This window comes from Syngnathus leptorhynchus, chromosome 14 (assembly GCF_054491065.1).
Source record: "Syngnathus leptorhynchus isolate UIUO chromosome 14, UIUO_Slep, whole genome shotgun sequence".
Lineage (NCBI taxonomy): Eukaryota > Metazoa > Chordata > Actinopteri > Syngnathiformes > Syngnathidae > Syngnathus > Syngnathus leptorhynchus.
The window spans coordinates 6,476,744-6,495,303 of record NC_141208.1 but is presented as its reverse complement, the minus strand read 5'-3'; the positions used below and the strand labels follow the sequence as shown (position 1 = coordinate 6,495,303).

Sequence of the window (18,560 nt, the reverse complement as noted above, 5' to 3'; positions counted from 1 at the left end):
GTTTAGTGCTCAGAGCACCGTTGACTGTTTCCGTTTGTTTCGTTTGTATTTTGTCCATAGCTCCATGATAATACTTTTTGCAGCCTCTAGAATCGTGGAGGGGGGGGACTGGACAGCAGAAATGTAAGTGGCGCCAACCCTTCAAGCGCTCCCTGCCCTCCCGAGTGATCCCCAATTATGTCAACCGGTGTCCCCCTTTGAGAGGTGCTCTGCATCAAACCTGATTAATTCCGCTTTATTCCCTTATTATTTCCACCGCGGACCCCGTCTGCTTGCAGGCCTGTTAAGCGGAGCCCCGTCTCACGCTCGACCGAGCAAATAACATCACCGCGCGCGTCATTAATGCCCATTGAACTGGGCCCTGTTGCTAAATTAAGGTGCGTTCATGGAGTTCTCACTAATTTTAGACCACTCTTGACTCTTTTTTTTTTTTTCTAATCCTCGTTCTTTCTCTTAATAGTAGGATCCTGTGGATGCCGTGTTGATGCTCAAATAGGAAACTTCCTTCTGCTTCCAAGTATGTTAATCTTTTGAATATTGTTTTTAAAAAGAAAAAGGCAACTTTTCAATCTCATAAATGTGTCTTGACATCACATATACATGTTGATAAATTAATGGTTTTAATTTTTCTGTTTTTTCCCCACATTCGCTCTTCAACTTGGTAGACTAAAATGCCACATAAGCTCCGTCCCTAACAAGACGGCCATTTGTCCGGACGATGCAGGTAATATGACGCTGACATTACTTCATTCTCTGTTGATTGTTTTATATTGAGTCTCAGTGCACAAACAAAAGTTCCAGGACTGATATAACTTATTATAAGTTGATATTTGAAGTTTATCGGAGGTCAATTAGTGGGCCGGCTTGACGAGGGGGAGGGTGGGGGTGGGATTTCCTGTGACACCCCCTCTTGAGCCTGATGGAGTGGAGCCTCATCTGCCTAACAGCCTGGCAAATATCCTTGGTGGACTGCCATCCCACCCATTGTACGCTGCCTCTCATTAAGAGCAGCCGAGTCAAGAAAAACAAGTCTTACAGTGGAGCTACTGTAACTTTAATGTTGTTGTTTTTTAAAGACTTGACTTACAACTCGAAAGCATTGAAACATGTCCATGCATGTTTTTGTCATTTGAAAGATCATCTAAGCGATGAACGATAATCACATTTAAACAACAATTTAAAAGGGTTGTTGGATGAGAATCAGGTCATGAAAAGGCTTTTTTATTCTGGGGCAACTGAGGACATTCCGTCTATGACTGAAGATCTGGACTTAATCGCTTTAAAAGTAGTAATTAGGTGTTAAGAGGCAGGCTTGTCTGTTTAAATTAGCCTCTGAGTGGCCGGATTACACTCTTTAACTTTGCAGCAGGTTTCCTCTTGTCGTATTGCTGTGCGTGCCACCAAAATGGTAAAGAAAGTACAAATGCTGCAATTCAAGTCAATCTGAGTGTCTAAACTGGGCCTGCCTGGCACGACAAGAAAACTGTGCTTAGTTCACGGGCGCATGTCTACAAAAACAGGGCCCCCTCTTGTCTTTTCCGGCTTGTATTTGACTCACCAAATTCTGCCCGCATGCCCCACCCACGTGCAACTAATGAGGCCAACGTTTTTATACTTTTTTTTTTTTTAATATATACTGTATATAGAAATGTCTAATCTGTATTCAGTGCAGATGCAAAAAAATGTTTAGTTGCCATCTCGAACTTATACGATTAAAAAATATATATATTTACATTAGTCCCATTTCCATCTGGTACTTGTAGTGAGCAAAATGAAAAGGCTCCATCCAGATATGCTCAAAACTGTAGACCCCACCCCACCCTTTGGTCTACATGTAAATATGTCCACCAATCAATGGGTAAGAAACCATCCACAGTCCCTGTATGTAGTCACCATAGTTTGTAAACCTTCCCTATAGCCACCCAGGAAAAAGAAATCAAAAAAGGAGGATCACATGTGTTGCCAGATTTTGTCCATGGATTGAATGTGCTCTTTGGCCTTCATCCTGAGTGCGGCGATACTGGAGCTCCTGTCATCCTCCATGGGGAATTTGTCATTGAAGCTAGGTGGACACTGGTACGGCGGTGGCCCCCCCATGGGCTGCATGCTTTGTACCAGGCCGGCTGGTCCGCCGAGAAAGCCTTGGCCCGAGTAGGCCGGCTGCAGGCCCTGCGGCGAGCCCATGAAGCCCGGGATAGTGTGCATAGGCGTAGCGTTGGGGATGGGCGAGGTGAGCCAGGGGTCCAGGGGCATGGGGTTGGCCGCCGACCCCACGCCGGGCGCCATCGGGGCCCGATTGAAAGAAAGCATGGGAGAGTCGTGCAGCTTCATAGTGGTGGAGTCCATCTTCTCCTGACGTCGCCATTTGGCGCGACGGTTCTGGAACCACACCTGCACATAGACATGAAGCTCACTTATTGGGACCAGTGGGAACTCGTGTGTCACTTTTACTTAAAATTAGTCCCTACCTGCACCCGCACCTCGGGCAGGTTGACTTTCATGGCCAGCTCCTCACGGCTGTAGACATCCGGGTAGTGGGACTTCTCGAAGGCGCGCTCCAGCTCATGTAGTTGGTAGGTAGTGAAGGTGGTCCGGTTCCTGCGGTGCTTCTTCTTGTTGTGCTCTTCCTCCACCATGCCTTTGGGGGAGTCCTCAGCTAGGTCCTTTGGCATGCTACTCACCTCTCCGTCGCACTTGTCAGCGCAGAACATGTCTGACTCTGAAAAGATCGTTTAGATTTGAATAACCCAACAGTTTCTGCCAAGCACCTCTGAACATAAGGTCTAGGTGCATAGAGTAGTGAAATCCCACTGATGTCCTTGGTGGTGGGTCCATACCACGGGGGGTCTCGGTGAGCCCCAAGTGACATGACATCTTTCACTGAATTCCTCCCTTAAGGTAATCCCACAGGAACAGATGCTACCTACCAGTTAAGTCCCAGTTTAATCCTTCCATGCAGTCCGCATTGTGTCCTCTTAAAACTATGTTTTAAGACAAGGCTTGTGATGATGACATAATGTAGCACATAAGGTTAATTAGGCCATCAGGATACAGTTTTTGGAACAATTGGGTATAGCATATCTTTAACGGCAGGGTTTTGGATATATCTTTTTTGTTGTTTTTTTTCATGAGCATGTCACACGTAAAATGGGGGTGGGCAATTAATTGGCACACTTGAAAGCTAACATGCTAAAATGGGCTTGATAGTGATGAACATAACATGCTTCACTGTACGGCAGGAGAACCATGACTTCTCACAGCCAAACGGAAAATAGCTAATGAGAATTTTAAAAGAATTGACTTTTTTCTAGAATTTTGAATACTTTTGACATGTTGTCGTTCTGCAGGATTCGTTATTCCGCACTGTTTCTACTACAGCTTGTCCACCGTACAATGATCGAATAATAACTTTAGTTACAAATGGAGAAATTTTTTATACAGACTATCACATCAATTTCATATTTAAAAAGTGTTTATTTCTTTAAACTTTTGGCACTAGAGTCAAAGGTTTTCACCTTTGTTGAAAATCATACAAAAATGTTTTGGGAAATTATCGCATTTCTTAAAAGTCTGAAAGCAAATATATTTTAAATTTTACATTTACAGTATTTGACTTTTTTTCATTTTCAAATATTCCAGTAGACCAATTGGGTCTCAGAACTTTTGTTCTTAGATTTATTTGCACTACGATCTTCCCGCCTGGTTTAATGTAAAATCACGACTTTGATTCCTTTGTCGTGGCTCACCATGATAGGATGAATGTTGGGAGTTATCGGCCAATTCTGAAAGATGCCCATACGGGTCGTGCTTGTCGGAAAGTTGCGAGTCTTGCCGCGTGGCCTTCTGCCTATGGTCGTCATCTTGCTGGTGGTGATGGTGGTCGCGGGCGGTGTGGTGCTGGAGCAGAGAGTCCTGTTCCTTGGCGAAGCCCAGGATGACATCGATGCTGTGCACTTTGCCCCCGCTGCTAGACCCGGCGGCGCCTTTTGCCATGTCATAGTTGTCCAGGCAAGCATCTTCCACCATTGCCAGGGTATCCATTGACAAATACATCCGAGCCTTTACGTGGGTGCTTCCGGTGGTGGGAAAGCGGATGGACGCTCAGATCACTTTGCGCTTTCCGCTGCCAAACCCCGATAGATGGACATGTTTATCTTCCTGCAAGAAGTAACCATTGAACAGTCCAAGAAACAAGTCGAGATCTTGTTTACTTTTGCTTCCGGTCAGAGACTGGACATGGCCCCGTAGTATGAAGTGGTCTACTCAACGCTATCCGCTTGCGAGTGGCACTTGTTGCTCCACCTTAAGTCCTCCAAATCCCCCACGCCTCCCCACCAAGTGAGCAAATGTGATGACGGCATCCCGTTTTCCACCGCCAAACCAAACTCTCTGGAAAAAAAACACACACACACACACACAATAGACGGCAAAAAGGAAGACAAACGGTGGAGGGATTAAGAGGTATATTAATTGGGATCCTTCCCCTTTAAGAATGACTGACAGTTGTTTTCTGCCCAAGTAATTGCTCCAAATGCGCGCCACATTCAGGGCCCAGTCGGAGGCCGTCGCTAATGAAGCCTTGACAAAACTTTCTTTCAAAAAAGCCATTGTGCACAAGATAAAGGCCATTAAGCGAGAGTTGCGCGCTAATCCCTTCATTACGCACTCCAGAGACACAAGAGATGGATGGACTTTTAACTTCAATGCTTAGCCGCTGGAAACACCCCCGAATCATTTCCCTTTTCGATTATTTCTGACCAACACCCTCCTGTCATATTGCGTGCCAAATGGAACCATTTTAAAAGTTCCTCCAGAAGAAAATAATTATTTTTTAAATGTGAATCCATAGCAAGTGGAAAGACTCTTGAGCTGAGTTTGAATGACTGGCGACGGTTAGCCACCGATTTTATGACGATTCAAAATTGGAATCACTGTTTCATGACAAACATTCATCATGAATGTTACATGCCCTCTTATTTAATGCGATATATATTTGTAAACATTGAAACCATCTGTTTGACAACAGCAATGAATACAGGCGATTGTAATCATTTCGATCTCACGCAAACGTCACAGAGTCAGTAGTGACACCTAGCGAGTCATTGGTGAGCGAAATTGATAATCATGTTATCACATTAATATATTAAAGCTGTCCCTCTTTGCTTGTTTCCCCCACCATTATCCTAATTGAGTGCAAATTGGTTAAGCGGGCGCCGTGTAGCTACCAAGCATCTTAGTTTTATCAGATGACACTTTAAGCCCGCCACATCCTATTAGCCACAAAGCGGCTAATGGCGGAAAGGCGCTGTGTCAGCTTGCAAGGGAACGGGGGAAGAAGAAAGGAGGGAAGGAAGCAAGGCAGGAAAAAGAAAGGGGGATGGGGAACAGGAAGATGATGGCGGGGAGGGCTTACTACCTGAAAGCTGTCATATATAAATATCTATTATTTATTATTTGTTTATGATTTTTAACAAAATTGTCATGCAATAGTTGACCAAATTATAGTGAGCAGTCCTTTTGCCTCATTATAATTGTATCCATCCATCCATCGTCTATACTGCTCGAAAATAATATTCTGTCCGTGACATTGAAATGCTTTTAGCTTTTCTGATGGAACATACTTAGCATACATTTTCCAAGGTGACGCAGCAGGCCAAGTTGTTTGGTGAGCGTTTAAGAAACCTTGAGAGCTTTTCTGCCACTTTATCTTTTAATCTTTTAGTTTGCCAAAATGGGCAAAGGGGTTAAAACCCTTCCTGCATTCATCCAGCTTAGGCTCCCTTATTGCAGACAGGATTGTTTCTGCTCTAAGACAAACCCTTCAACATTACGTCGACTGCTGCTGTCCTTTACACAGTGGTTTCATTTTGGCCTTTACATTTAATTTACACATTTGATTTATTTGAATATCACTCATCAGTGTGCAGCTATTTTTCTATGTCATTTATTTTAATGTACAAATGAAAGTACCGTTTACATTCTGAATTTAGGTTATGAGACAATATACAGTATTTATGTAATTCACTGCGCCTAGCTCTGTCAATCATTCTCGCGATCAATCCATCAATCTATCAATCACTGTGTAATACATGTGAGCTGCTGAGAAAAGTGACCTGACATAAGGCGAGTGTTATTAAAAGTTCAAAGGGCACAGGGAATAAGCGGGTGGCTACAATTTATTTAGCGCTTTTGTGGCACTGGCAGAGATAGAGGGGAGCATCCCGGGGGCATTGACCCCCACCTTCCTGAAATATGTTTGAACCCCCACCCAGATAATTAACTTTTGGATATTTTCTGATATTTCCCCTGAACATTATATATATATATTGACTGTTTATCGACATTTTGGAGAATTTTTGGGCTTTAAAAAAAGCAAAGGTGTCTGTGTAAGAAATTAGATAACCTTACTTGTTCTCCTGAACTGCTCCTACGTTCATTTTACACTTTAATTTCGTCCTTTGAGTCTCTTATCTGTGGAAAATTAAAGCTTGTTTAACGAAGGTTCGGTTTGAACCCCTGCCACCGAAAATCTGACGTCAGCGTAGCGACAGGAGACGTTAATGTGATTAAGTAAGTTATTGTTTTAAAGTGCACTGGGCTAAGAGGCCCGTTTAAACAGCGACATCCTGACACGGGAGCACCTGGCTGAACGGTCCCGTTTGAAACTAATCCGATCTTCTCTGGCCCTCGGCTAATTCGAGCCCAAATAAAATAAACGACACCAAAAAGCCGCCCCTTAAGCCGCGCAGCATCCGTTGATGTCATGACGCGGTGCACAGCGCAGGAAGTGCACGCCGTTTAACACGCACCGCCACTTTGCTGTTGTTGTCAACACAAAGTTAAACCTTTGGAAATAACTGTCTGATCTTTGGCTTGAATTGAGTACACAATGTGAGTACAGACGGATGGACTAATGAAGGAATAAATTCTTGGATTTCAAATGAATAGAAGGTTGGACAGACTCCTCAACTCAACTTTATTTCTGGAGAACTTTGAAACCACCACAGCTCTGTAGAAAATGCCGTACATAAAGTAAAAAAAAGTAGCTTCTGGTTCACTGATCTGAGGCAGCCAACAGATATGCAGAAGTGGAGGTATATTTTGGCAGCAAACCTTGAAAGTTATTCTTAAACACAACCAGTGGTGCAACACATGTAGACAGATAATATCGCAATACTCACAGGCAAACAATATATTATTTGTCTGTTATTTGCACTTCAACATTATTGCAACTTCTGTGTTATCCCTAAAGTACTTGTATGTTTGTATGTATTATACTGCCCCCTGGTGGCCCATGCACTGTGTTTGTGCGTGTGGGTGTGCACCTGTGTGTGTGTATGTGCTTTCTTAGGGCGAGTTCATCTAATCGTGTGTGCTAATCCACGCTTAATGCACATTTAGGTCATAGTTTGTCTTCACACTCCGCTACACCTCGGCAAAACTGTCGAGAGCAGCTCTTTTATCGGAATCTTCACTAACTGATTTAACGGAGGCAGGGTGGGAACATTGGAAAGGAAACATTAGGGGCGGCAGCTTTGGACACTGGGCCCTTTACAACTTCACACGCAGCATAGCGCCCTCCAGTGGCGACTTCAAAGCGGTGCTGCCTATGCAGACAGAATAGAATTCTGTCGAATTATATTTTTTTAGGACAAGCTAAATTGTTTTTAGGTTCAATGTGTTTTATTTTTTATTGTTCGGGCTGAATGTTTTAATTTTAAAAGCGTTTAAAAGCAATCGTTTTTAATTCATGTCATTTTCTTGTCAATTCCAGCAAAGCAATCATTAGGACATGACAAGCCTTGAAAACAGCACTATTTGTCCAAACACTAACTCACTGCCCTGAGAGCTTAGTGCACTGTGATGAAAGAAGGGCGGGTGAGCGAGAGGAAGAATGTTAACGTGCGGCAGCAGGAAGAGTGACAGAGCTTAAAAGGGATGCTGAGGGAGGATGAAGAGGAGGATACGGTTGCCTGGAAACAGCAGAGTGGAAACCTCCACACTGGCCAGTGCGTGAGTACATTTTAAAAATAAACACACCCGATGATGAATTGAAGGAACGTGACGAAGAAGAGAAGGGAGAAACGTGCTATCCTGGAGCCATTCAGTTCTAAAGAGGAGGCTGGTTTGATTACATAACCAGCATACGGATGACATCATCATTGCAGGATTACAGGAGGTGTGGCTTTAGCAGAGAGGATACTACGCAGAGGTGATAAACAGAAGAATTTTTTTTCCTGCTCTTTTTTTGGGGGGTCATCCAAAAAGTAGCGATGTCAGCTAGCATGGATTTAACAGCTGGCTGTTCCCGTTTGTAAAAAGGACCGCTCCCAGACACTCTCCCCCACCAGCCGGGGATGCTCGGCCGTCTTTGAAGGCGCATTGTTGTCATCGCATCACACGGGCAATTGTCTTCTAAGTGAGTAAACGCACGCAGCAGCCCGCCGATGTCGTTTGTTGTGTTTGAGTAACGGATTAGAGAGGTTTCACTTAAGATGATACACATTTTCATAAATATGTTTTGCCGTCTTCAGTGAAGTTCACCTCCATGTTTTGATAAACATTGAAGCCTTTTATTGGATCTTGTAAACTTTGAAAAGTCGTATGCATCCAAACTGGCCTTATATTGCAGTCCTGCATGTTTTTTTTTTTTTCTTTAATGGCTGTTTATTGAATTTTGCTTTGAGCGTCACTCAGCATTGCTCTATTGACATATTGTCGTCATCATTCTCCTGCTGCGGGGCATGTTCGCGATAATGGTTTCTTTTAACCTTTGACCCCCGATCCCCTTAATGAGTTATAAAATGCAATCCGCCACCTCCATTTTGAATCTGATCAAAATGCGGGCAGCATTTTCTTGCCAGAAGGCCTTTTAGTCATATAGCTGCTGCTGTTTCTTGTTTTCTGTGTGTGCGTCTGTGTGTGTCACATCATTTTCAAACCAGTGAACAAATGGACTGTACAATAAACTCGCCCCCCCCCCTCCCCTTATATTATTGACACGTGATGCATATGCAGTCTCCTATCAAATACAATCCTGTTGACTGTCATAAAATGTATCAAAGACATAAATGAAAAAAAAAATACATCAAAAACAATAGTTGAATATATCCCATTATGATCAATGCTGTTTTGTGTATTTTTCAAACTCAGCGAGCCAATTCTCAACAAAGCTGCAGACGCCATGGGGACAGCCGAGGCCACTTTACGCATGGACAGCATGGAGGTGAAGGACGAGTGGCAGGATGAGGACTTCCCCAGGTAACTGCTTGAATGTCCTTTTGAGAGTTCAAATGAATAAGGTGATGTCTCCCAGAATGACTTTAATTCTTTTCTCAAGGCATGCAGTACAGTAGGTGACAAGGTGTACCTAATGCTGTGTCCTTTACTTTGCATATCCCCCTCAGGCCTCTCCCAGAAGATGGCGATTCCTCGTGTGGCCTGACGGACAACAGGACTACCAGTATGTAACCCATTGACATGCTTTTGTCTTGTTTATATGCCTTGTAACATTTACCTTAGCGGCTTTGTGGCTCAGACCCCCCCAGTAGTCTGAATGTGGGAGGCTCCACCGGGGACCAGTCCAAGCGACGCACGCTGACCGCCCCTGACATGAACCTGTCGCTGGAACACAGCGAGGGCTCGCTGCTCTCAGACGACCTGGACATCAATGTGGATGACATCGAGACCCCCGACGACACCGACTCGCTGGACTTTGCCAATAACGGGAATGAACTGGAGTGGGAAGGTGAGTGGAAAAGCACAATGTAAAACAATATGTCGTCTAGTACAGTGCTGATCAATTATTTTCCTCTATGGGCCCCCAGGAATAAGAAAATATTTTCCCCCCTCTCAACCCCAACTCTCCGCCATGGCAATAAATAATATAATTTGTCGATGAAAATTGTTACAAAAATAAAATTGTATCTTAACACCAAAAAAAGGAAATATGAATCTGCTGAATAACCTACTGTAGTGGATGAGCGATTACACTTTATTCTAAAAATAAGATGACGTATTAGGTAAATATAGTCTAATAAAATGCTCAATATAAAAAAGATATATAGTTTACACCAAAGACACAAATAGATTTAACAAAAGATATATTTAGTGTAATAATATGAATCAAGGTCAGGCTAGCCGGTAACGCTCACTTCTCGTTTCTATCCAGACGACACCCCAGTGGCCAGCGCCAAGTGTCTCCCGGGCGAAGGCGAGGAGGAGAGGGACTCGTCGGGCCGCCTGTGGAGAACAGTCATCATCGGTGACCAAGAGCAGCGCATCGACATGCAGGTCATCAGGCCGTACCTCAGGGTGGTCACACACGGGGGTGAGTGGTCAGCTTGCCATTGAGCCGTCGTTGTGTCGCTTGATGTCCTTCCACATGTCCTGTCATTCCAGAATCAGTAAAAAAAAAATGGAAAAAAGAATTAGAAACCCTAATGGAACGGTTATTGGTCACCCCCCCCCCCCCCCCCCTCTTTCAGGCTATTATGGAGAAGGCCTGAATGCCATCATAGTGTTTGCAGCCTGCCACCTCCCAGACAGCAGCTGTGACGACTACTCGTACATCATGGAGAACCTCTTCTTGTAGGTCCTTTGGGAAATTTGGTCATAAACTCGCCGACTGTTCACTCACTTGCGTGTGTTTGTGTGTGTTCAGGTACGTAGTGAGCAGCCTAGAACTGCTGGTGGCCGACGACTACATGATCGTCTACCTGAATGGAGCCACGCCACGCAGGAAGATGCCCGGCATCGGCTGGTTGAAGAGATGCTACCAGATGATTGATAGGAAGTAAGACTGTTGGGTCGTGTGCTCATCAAACGATTAAGTGATGCTGAAATATTTTTAAATAAATTCTCCTGCCAGATTGAGGAAGAACCTCAAATGTCTGATCATTGTTCACCCGACGTGGTTCATCCGCACCATCCTGGCCATCTCCAGACCTTTCATCAGGTCGGTGACTTTTTATAAAAGTGTTTTTCCAAATTTCTTGCAACATTCAATCCGTGCCATAGCGTGAAGTTCCTGAGCAAGATCCGCTACGTGCACACGCTGGACGAGCTGAGCCTGCTCATCCCCATGGAGCATGTGCAGGTGCCCGAGTGCGTGCAGCAGTGAGTAGCCTCCCAAACCAAACAACAACATCTGCATCACTTAACGCTGGCTTTGTTTTAACCCGCTTATGTCCTCCACCTCTTCAGGTACGATGACGAGAAGATAAAAGCCAAGTGAGTTTCTGTGCAAAGATGCCATTTAGTAATAGCTGCACAGATTGATCGTGTGTTTGCTTCCATGCAGACTGGAGCAAGAGCAGCAGAACGCCAACACGCTGCCGCCTAAAGAGAGGTGACCTCATTCTTCACTGTACATGCACACACACACACACAGAACACATTTTGACATGCTCATCAAACAGCGATGACCGAAGAAACAAAATGATTTGTCTCTGCATTATTCCCTATCGGAGGAGGGGAAGACACTTTAACTAAGCTACGGGTGATTAAATAGTGTAATGGTCCTAATGACCCTGACATTTTCTTCCTCCCCCCCCCCTTCCAGGCCGAAGTCAACAATGGCTGAGATTGGCCGTGACGTCTGAGATTCAAAAGTAAGTGCTGGCGTGACGTGACTGCTTTGTGATGTTAGTGTGCTCCTCATACTTTTCCAACCTCTCTGAGTACCAACATAATGGCCAACAATAAGATGTGAAATGTCAATATTCCATTCTAGCTGCCAATAAAACACTAACAAAGACATTGCAACGTATTTTAAATAAGAAAATAGCACTCTGAAGATTTTTCGTATGAACATACATTATTAACAATTTAAAAGAATGCAAAGCATGACTGATTTAGTGTCATAATTTTAATTCAATCTTCCTTCTGGTCTATGCACTTTCGCCGCCAGGGGGCGGTATAATATAGTTATAGAATGCTCAGTTTGATAGTTGCTGCAATAAAGAGTGCGGGGTCGGGTCAGGGGCTGATAATGTCAGCAAGGGCGAGCTCTGGGTTCAGGAATGCCGATATACTGTGTTATAAGTAGCTGGCGAAATGGAGCAGCTGTGCCGGGGAATGAACATACAGTCAGATACGACACTAAACACGCACTTTGACGACTTTCACGCTCCTTAGGCACTGCACCCTGGCACGTCTCCACCATATGACTTGCGGATCATAAACTAGGCTAATAAAAGTCAAGAATATTACAACTTGAAAGATGGTATTACAGTTGTGTAGTTAAAAAAATTACATAATGAGAGAGACGTTCGAAAAAGGTATACTGTAGTTATCCAATCACTTTGTAACTTGTATAAATCCTGCCAATTTATTCCAGCTGTAAGAATTCTAATAATTCTTCGACAAAATGATAAAATATTGGTTAGCATTCAGCAGTTCACGTTCATCGGTAACCAAGAAGTATAGCTCTGTTGGGTTGCTTTTCTGTGGCTTAACTTAAAGTGTGCTAAGTGACATGCTGCCCCCGTGTGTGTGCGTGTGTGTGTGTGAGAGTGTGTGCGTGTCACATGATCCTCACACCTCATATTTCCTGAGGATGCCAGCGTTACATAAAGCACAGCTGCTAATCTTTTTAAGTTGTCCTGTACACACCTGATAGGTTCTATTTTTAAACAGCGAGCCCCCGAGCCAACCCGAGCCGGCAAATTGATCCGCGTCGCATATGGGTGCCACGCAATCGCAGGAAATTTGCACTGTGCTCGTCCCGCCATTCGGGAGCGTTTCACTTAAGCCTTCAGCTGGTCTGGGAATGCTCGACAGGGTTCAAGCAGGGGGAGATGCATTGACACACTTTCAATTATTAAGTCACAGGCAACATTTCGTATGATCCCATTGCGGGTAATTTCGGATCTATTTACTCACAATTTTTTGAGGGAACTTTAGGGAATAAGAAGCTTATTAATGAGATCAGGGTTAGCGGAACAATGATGTTGCATTGCATTGCTGCATAAGACCACTAGGGGTGTCCGACACTAGTATTTATTTATACTGACACTGTGTATTTTCACCTTGAAAGCAACATTTGCTATGATGTTTTAACAAATGTTGCAGTCCTCAAGTGTAAACAAACTGTCCGTGTTTGCATTGCAGCATTTTGAGGATGGTGAAGATTGCCGGAGATGAGATGGCCAGACTGGATGTGAAACATGCAAGACAATCATTTGTCACTCACATCCCGTCAAGGTTGTACTAAAAAGCTTTACTCTCTTCCTTCGCATCAAGGGATTGTGTATACATATTTTTCAGAAGGGAGAAAAAAAAAATCTTACATATTTTTGTTATGAAAGCTATGTGGTCGATTCATTTGCAGTGATGATGTCTTAGGAGCCTCTGCGGACGATGCAAAAGTGGCATGCTTCTATAAATCCGTTTGTTTTCTGTCATTATTGCGTCGTTTTTGCCGGATGTCAACAAATGAAACTCATTTCAAAGATGATAAAAGTCATAAAAATGTGACATGCTGTTTGTAATATTTAAAAAGGGGAAGTATAATAAACATGCTTGTCATGCTGCACGTGTAGTGATGCTTGACTCGCCTCATTGCCAGAACGTATTTGACACTTCCTGGACAAAGTTATAAATCTGATATAGTTGTTATGTCTCAGCGGATCAAATAAATCTACTTTGTGACATGCAACTCGTCGTTAGTCAGCAACTCTTTCCAAGCTACAGGATATTTGTCTTGTTTACGACCCCTTAGAGGTGGGCATGACATGACGCACCCGGGCTGCCGGCCACATGGCTTCCCACCACAAAATCCACACGGTTATATTAGAAATGCACGTGACGGCGAGGAAGCTAAATATAGCTCGCTAAAATCGCCTCGATGGTTTTCCCCTTGAAACACTTTTTGATTCACTTGAGTTTAAATTTAAAATCTTATGGCAGCTTGATATCAAAGCAGTGCTTTAAGACGTGCCACATTCCCACTGACCCTGAACCCTCCATAAAAGGTGGAAACATTTTTGGACTTGAATGCAAATGAGATCCAGCCTCCTCCAGGAAAGGCAATCCCATTGGTTCTCCGGGCGGCTCTTTGTCCTTTAAATAGCCCACACCGAGATTGTCTATCAATGAAGTAGTAAAAGGCGGGGGACGACTGAGGGCCGAGAAGGAAGAGAAGGCTTTGAGAGAGAGTGTTAGCGTAGCGGGTTTCCCCCATCTTTTACTTACTGAATTCCACATTAAGGCGACCAACATGAAATTCATCATCGGTATTGGAGGGTGAGTATCCTTTTGAGCCACTTCCATTCAGAATTCTTAACATCACAGGTGGTTTCCATTTTTCCCTTCCACAGAGTGACCAATGGTGGCAAGACCACCTTGACTCACAAACTGCTTAGGACGTTGCCCAACTGTTGCGTGGTGCACCAGGATGACTTTTTCAAGGTAAGAGGCGATGAAGGTACGCTACATCGATTGCCCTTGAGGACACAAACCTAAAATTGTCTCCTGCCGTGGCGGTAGCCTAGTAACACAAATGGCTGATTGTCTCCTGGACAGCCAATCATCATGGCCGAGCGTCTTCTAGTCCAAAAGAAACGTTTTGAGCCTCGATTACCTATGAAAGCAAGCGGAAAATTATTTCCATGGTACCAAAGCTCCAATCACATGGACAGACAAGACAGTCACACTCTAAAATAAGCAAATGGGAATCAGCTAGCACTAGAAACTCTTATGAAACTCCCAATCTGAAGGATCAAATGAATGAACCCACCAAAAAGTTTCATCTTGTCACGCTTGATTTTCAGTCCATGGGATTGTCTCAATTAATCACCTAATTGTTTGTCTCCCATTTCTATTGTGAAATGTCTGAAAACTGATACCAACCGTCCTATGAAAGTTCAAGATATCTAGTCCCTTTGACAGATTAGAATTCCAAATGTTTTTGCCTCATCCTTCTTTTGGTTGGTATCATTTTGTTTTGTCCCTTTTATGCATCCTGACCCATAAGATGGTCTGTAGAATCTTAAGATGAACGACAGCAAAAACATTTATATACCTCATCCAACCAAAATCCCCGCCCTAAAAATCGTGCACTCCTTCGTGTGGAGCCGAGTCCTTGACTTGCCCTGTCCAGGTGCAATCAGATGTGACGGGTTACTTACTAGGTTACAGCCATGTTTCACTGGTGACTGTTATTTCAGAAACCCGATCAAATAGAAGTCGGGGAGGACGGCTTTAGACAGTGGGATGGTAAGAATGGATTTTCACGTGGGAAATCCATATGCAGTCATGTACTTTTTCTTTCCTACACATTTCCCTTTTTTTCGTTTGGTAACTATTCAATCCTAAACCTAAAAACACACGGTATTCACTAACAGTAACTAATGTTAGCAACACATTGGTGAGGCCCAATGTACTGAAACTGGCTTTTCTTTTTTTCCAACCCAGTCATTACGGCCATGGACATGGAGTCCATGGTCAGCACGGTGAAAGGCTGGCAGGAGAACCCGGTCAAGTTTGCACGCTCCCACGGCGTCAGCCTGTCACCCGAAGCCGAGGAATGCGACTCGGACCAGAAGGAGATCCATATTCTCATCGTGGAGGGGTTCCTCATCTACAACTACAAGTGAGTTACCTTCCTGGCGTCACTCGCGGAACCTCAAAATCTCATCCTAACCGGATCTCCTCTCTCTGCAGGCCTCTCATCGACGTGTATGACAAATGCTTCTACATTTCACTTCCTTATGAGGAGTGCAAGAAAAGGAGAAGGTAGGAGACTCTCTGACCGTTGTCATGCCAACAGTCAGATATGACAGTCTTCTAAAACTCTTCCGATTTTGTCTTCGCAGTACGAGAAGCTACACAGTCCCCGACCCCCCCGGTCTGTTTGACGGCCATGTCTGGCCCATGTATCTTAAGCACCGCAAGGAAATGGAGAGCCAATGTGACACAATAGGTGCGTTATTGTCGAGTTCCAACATCCTTTGGTAGGCTCCGTACAAAATAGTCAACAAGAACAATAATTGGTGATTTGTTAAACCAGCCTGCTAAAACTGGCTAATCAAAAAACAGGCAGCTAGATTAGACATGCTTAAGCAAGTTAGCTTGATTGCTAAACTAGCCCCAAATGCAACATTAACTTTCCCACATTGTAAAAACTGGCTAACAGCTGACTTTTCCCATTTAGAGTACCTCGATGGAATGATGTCGAAAGATGACATCTACTCAGTGGTGTTTGACAGCATCCAGAACACCCTCCTCAATAACTCATAGGTACATTCTATTCATCTTTTCTTTCTAATTGTATTTTATTTTGGGATATTTAACACTGACGTAAATGTTTGTCTCTCCACAGCAGGATTGTGGCTGAGAAGATCTTGTGTATAGATAATGTAAATAACAACGAAGGTTTTGATGACCTGTACGCCTTGTAGAATGTGTAAATAGTAACATTGTCTTTTGTATCGATTAATCAATCTGTCCCGAAAAGATCAAAAGCCACCCCTTGCTTTAGCATGGGTTGAACAAACATACCTGTACATGTTGCTGTACACGTTTGTCAAACTGAAAATACATAAAGTCACCAAAGCACTCCTTTGTTTCCTGCTATGTTTTTCACTCAGTAGCCCTCATGTTTTATGAGATTACAGATAAGATCAAATCAAATATACACATTTACGATCAGCAATGAATTAAAACAGGAACAGTATGATTATCTCTTTTTTTTTTTTTACAACTGCTTCACTGAGCACTTTAAAAAAAAAACAATGTAATACAATGGAATTAAAATGAACACAAAAATAAAATATCTTTAGGCATATAAAAAAATCGAGAACAAATAATGATGATAATTAATCATTTAAAAATGTAAATGTCCATCTACATGTTACTGGCCTACCACCGACAACACTGCAGTAAACGGGTAGCAAAAATATTTTATTATTTCCCTTTTTTAAATATTAGATTTCTTTTATTTTACTGATTAGTATATAATATTGTAGAACATGCAGATTTTCAACATATATAATCAAAAAAAAATAATCTGGAAAAACTCATTAGTGGCTGTCCCTCATACAATACAAGTTAATATAGCGCATTGCACAACAGGTGCAGTCGAGGTACCACTGTATCAAAATGTGTTTGTTGATTGACGACATTTAAGTGTGATGAATCAGAAATCAGGAGGGGTCAAATATTTGTGCAATAGTTGAACAAAATGTCTGGCAAGTCTATTCACATACATTATGTCACCAAAACCTTTGGAGTGCGTCTTGTGATACGATCAAAGGGGGTGTGGGTCTTCACATACCAGCTCTTGAGTAGGTAGATGGCAGCTGGCCTGACATTTTAGATTCAGACCAAGTGCATAAGGTGTCAGGAGGGAAGGGAGTTATTTTAAAAACACGCCACCGGACCACAGGTCAGTTGCCAGGCGGAGGCAGGGTAAATGACTGCTCGACAACGAGCCCTCACGTCAGCCATCGCCATAGCAACTACCAAAAATACAACTAGGCCCTCCTTACATGGTGGAGTGCGAGATGAATGTGTTCAGCACTTTTTTGACTTTACTTCTATTTTCTATAATATATATATATATATATATATATATATATATATATATATATATATATATATATATATATATATATATATATATATACATACACACACACACACCTTTTTTAAATGATAGAAATAAATCTCAATCTATCTATCTATCTCTTAGAGCATGAAAAGAAAGTTTTAAGCATCTCACCTGCAGTGTGTGGCTCTTATCATTAAGTTGTGTATTCCATATATCATCATCATGCTCATGAAGCAAGGCCATGGAGGACACCTACAGATAATAACATATATTCAAAGCATCAAGTATTCAAATGTTTTATTTCCAAAGCAAAAAGGAAAGGTTAGTTTGCCACCTTTTTGGGTGGTAACATTTTGATGTGATTGCTTTACTTTCCACACACAATTAAGTCTCAATTCAGCGTCATATCATAATACTTACTGGCTATTATTTGTGCCTTTAACATGTCTTGATCAGGGAGGTCTTGCGCCAAACCAGTGCCCTGGTTGCAGCGCTCTTATAAAGCGAGCGGGAATGCCACTGGGCGGGACGTGGAAGAGCGAGAATAGAATCACCCGCAGATTGGCCCTATTTGGACGGGCTGAGTGTTGTGGGGCACTGACGGCATGTGGCAAGAGGACAAGCGCATATGAACAGCGTGTGACAATGTCAGCTGTGAGTTATGCGTCACGTCCCAACTTCCATGATGCTTTATAGGTTCATATTTCATAATTTATTCAACCCCCAAAAACTATCAATCTAGCTATCTATCCATTATCCGAACCGCTTTACCAAACAACCAATACTGTTCTTGGCCACCTGAGGGCAGTATTTGACCAGGTTGATTGGAAAGGCGCAGGTTGAGCGAGGTTCAACACTTTCTGAACAACCAAGTTAGTATAAAATCCAACAGTTTAAAAGCAACTCTGCTTGGCAAACGATGAGGAAGATGGTGTTGCACATTATAAATAAACAAAGTGGACGACGTTGCCAAGAAGCCCGCGGGAGGTGGTAGATCAGTGGCCAA

General features: G+C 43.1%; 3 protein-coding genes across 6 annotated transcripts; 2 read left to right on the top strand and 1 right to left on the bottom strand.

The window, feature by feature from the left end:
* The first annotated feature begins 40 nt into the window (after positions 1-40).
* Positions 41-13,596, top strand: LOC147046296 (caytaxin-like). Of its 3 annotated transcripts, none has more exons than XM_085930955.1 (17): positions 95-123; positions 279-377; positions 461-517; positions 666-724; positions 7,775-8,419; positions 9,154-9,261; positions 9,408-9,463; positions 9,539-9,748; positions 10,172-10,330; positions 10,488-10,590; positions 10,664-10,795; positions 10,871-10,957; positions 11,020-11,118; positions 11,206-11,232; positions 11,303-11,350; positions 11,564-11,612; positions 13,114-13,596. In XM_085930955.1, the coding sequence occupies exons 6-16, from the start codon at positions 9,185-9,187 to the stop codon at positions 11,601-11,603; spliced, it is 1,038 nt and encodes a 345-aa protein (XP_085787081.1). In that variant the 5' UTR covers positions 95-123; positions 279-377; positions 461-517; positions 666-724; positions 7,775-8,419; positions 9,154-9,184; the 3' UTR covers positions 11,604-11,612; positions 13,114-13,596. The 3 variants fall into 3 exon arrangements, with proteins under 3 accessions (XP_085787080.1, XP_085787081.1, XP_085787082.1); XM_085930956.1 differs by having other exon boundaries at positions 102-123; positions 464-517; XM_085930954.1 differs by having other exon boundaries at positions 41-377.
* On the bottom strand, positions 1,951-4,053 carry LOC147046297 (retinal homeobox protein Rx2-like). The gene is made up of 3 exons (XM_085930246.1): positions 3,747-4,053; positions 2,469-2,719; positions 1,951-2,391 (listed from the first exon to the last, which is right to left on the bottom strand). Exons 1-3 carry the CDS (start codon positions 4,051-4,053, stop codon positions 1,951-1,953), a joined length of 999 nt encoding a protein of 332 aa, XP_085786372.1.
* A 493-nt stretch (positions 13,597-14,089) lies between the features above and the next one.
* On the top strand, positions 14,090-16,666 carry LOC147046295 (nicotinamide riboside kinase 2-like). Of its 2 annotated transcripts, none has more exons than XM_085930958.1 (8): positions 14,090-14,247; positions 14,322-14,412; positions 15,171-15,219; positions 15,418-15,595; positions 15,667-15,738; positions 15,819-15,925; positions 16,157-16,242; positions 16,328-16,666. In XM_085930958.1, the coding sequence occupies exons 1-7, from the start codon at positions 14,222-14,224 to the stop codon at positions 16,240-16,242; spliced, it is 609 nt and encodes a 202-aa protein (XP_085787084.1). In that variant the 5' UTR covers positions 14,090-14,221; the 3' UTR covers positions 16,328-16,666. The 2 variants fall into 2 exon arrangements, with proteins under 2 accessions (XP_085787084.1, XP_085787083.1); XM_085930957.1 differs by having other exon boundaries at positions 14,091-14,247; positions 16,325-16,666.
* The last annotated feature ends 1,894 nt before the right edge of the window (positions 16,667-18,560 follow it).